The 2,355-nt window shown below is 40.5% G+C and overlaps 2 protein-coding genes across 2 annotated transcripts in view; one reads left to right on the top strand and one right to left on the bottom strand.

Annotated features, from left to right (window-relative positions):
• The window catches only part of SARC_09104 (hypothetical protein), a 4,110-nt gene extending 3,320 nt beyond the window's left edge, over nucleotides 1-790 (bottom strand). Inside the window, exon 1 of the mRNA XM_014296893.1 lies at nucleotides 617-790. Within this exon, the coding sequence (XP_014152368.1) occupies nucleotides 617-659 (43 nt within the window). The 5' untranslated portion in view covers nucleotides 660-790. The remainder of the gene's footprint in view (nucleotides 1-616) is intronic.
• A 333-nt stretch (nucleotides 791-1,123) lies between these two features.
• Nucleotides 1,124-2,268, top strand: SARC_09105 (hypothetical protein; the record flags this gene model as incomplete). Its single annotated transcript, XM_014296894.1, has 1 exon — nucleotides 1,124-2,268. Exon 1 carries the CDS (start codon nucleotides 1,402-1,404, stop codon nucleotides 2,266-2,268), a length of 867 nt encoding a protein of 288 aa, XP_014152369.1. The 5' UTR covers nucleotides 1,124-1,401.
• Between the last annotated feature and the right edge of the window lie 87 nt (nucleotides 2,269-2,355).

Consider the following 2,355-nt stretch of genomic DNA (forward strand, 5'->3'; position numbering starts at 1 on the left):
TACATATATATATATACTATACTATATATGTATATATACATATATATATATATATATAATATATATATAAATACATATATAAATATATATATTCATACACACATACACATACATATACACACAGACACAGACACAGACACAGACATATATATATCTACCCACCTACCAGCACCTACACCCCATACCCACCCACCCACACACATACACCCACACACCCACACACCCACACACCCACACACCCACACACACACACACACATATATATATACATACATACACGTGTACACAAACACACACACACACACACACAAAACACACACACACACACACACACACACACATATATATATACACATATACATATACATACCTACATACATACATACATACATACATACATACATACATACATACATAACATACGTGTACAATGCAACACCAAGTTAGTCATACCAATGACTCTAGTTGAATGATACTTGAAACTGCTAGAGTGTTTAGGGACAAAACTATTTCCGTGAATCTCATATATGATATAAAAGTATCACATACAGGGTACGGAATGATTCGGGTACGATATTGTGAATATTCACTGCTGACATATCATAGTGCAACTTACCCGCCCATGGTATTCCAAGCGCTCTTGTTTTCAAGCTCACCATTATTGTAGATGATGAAGTATGTTATTTGCTTATTTTGTAGTTGTATGCGCGATCGCGCCTTCGCTATTCAAATGATCATTCACTTACTATTGTAAAGTTATGTATGCGCACGGGCCACTCTTGGAGATGCTTTATACTGTGAAATAACTATTAAAATACAATACGCAATTCATAGAGACTCTCTTTAGCTATTTAAAAATAGTAGAGGTGGGAATGTCATTTTGTGCATTAATTTTATATATAAAATTTAGGAAAAAGATCTTTCAAAAAAACAAAAAAAACCCCCTTTGCACTAGGTTTATCATATAAGGAAAACTTAGTTTTCAGAATTCCTACACAAAAATACAGAGTACAACAACACGCAGCAAAAGCATTAGCGGCAAAAGGGACCGGGCTCTTCATTTCTATGTGCAGGTAAATATACGAGATATCCTGCCACAGTGCTCCCTATAGAGCTAGTGTCACAGCAGTATATAAATATATAAATACAATGTGCATCTGAGCGCTGATAAGCACACACAACGCCAGCTTACACAGACACTACCAAGCGAAGCCGGTTTGAGAGGAGTGGGCGGTGACGACTATACTTAGATACATACGTTGAACTTGCTTGTACACGCTAAATAACCTCTGGTTAGCGATAAGGAAATCAGGTACACCTACACATACACGTATAATAGTATTCAGGCAATAACATTGAGACACTGGGAAAGTGAGTGTTCATATCACAAATAAACCAAAGATGGCGTCTTCCAAGCGTGGGCGTTCGCGCAGCAGCTCTATGTCATCTCGGTCGCCGTCAAAGTCTCGCTCCCCTGCACACGCACGGTCACATTCTAATTCACCAACAAACGCTTCAGATGTGGTCAGATCAAGACCCAAACGTTCTTTGTCTCGATCTGTGTCAAGGTCTGTCTCGCGCTCACCTACCAGTAGAAGACATACGACGGATAACCGGTCTAGATCTAGATCGGGATCTAGATCTGCCTCACCAGAACAAGCACGTAGTCCGGTAGGTAGGAGGCGTGCATCACCATCCCAGTCTAAATCGGCATCGAGGTCCAGGTCGAGTTCGAGATCAAGGTCGAGATCTAAAAATAGGGCAGACGATAAAAGTAGAAATGTGAGCGAAAGTGATAGCGGCAGCGACAGCGAAGAAGGGGCTATACTGCAGAGCGAAGTAACCAAGCGCACTATTGTGAGAGTACCAAACGTCTCACGGGTAAACGGTAAGCGAGTGTCACGAGACGATGGTGACGGAGATGATAAAGATGAAGATAGCGATAAGGGTCGTAGAAGTGGAAGGAGGGATAGATCGCGTAGAGGGAGTGTCAGTGAGAATGAGAATGGCGATACGCAGAAACTTCAAGGAAATGCAAAGGGCAGCAATAAGAAAGATAGGAGACTAGAGGCACGTATTGAAAAGGGTCGACTGAGAAACAAGTCCCCGGCGCCCATAGTAATGAGTGAGAAAAAGAAAGAAAGAGTCAAACAAATCGAGGCTAATCGACCAGCCAAGAAGGCTAAGAAAAGCGATGGAGAGGTACGTGGAATGCATCTCGCTTCTTGTTTGATATTTCCATGTGCACGTTGTTGTCCCAAGAATTAGAACATGGGCTTTTGTAGCTGTGTGTATTGGCGCAAGATATGCATATATATATATATATATACATATAATTATAAATATATATATATA

This window comes from Sphaeroforma arctica (assembly GCF_001186125.1).
Source record: "Sphaeroforma arctica JP610 unplaced genomic scaffold supercont1.888, whole genome shotgun sequence".
NCBI lineage: Eukaryota > Ichthyosporea > Ichthyophonida > Sphaeroforma > Sphaeroforma arctica.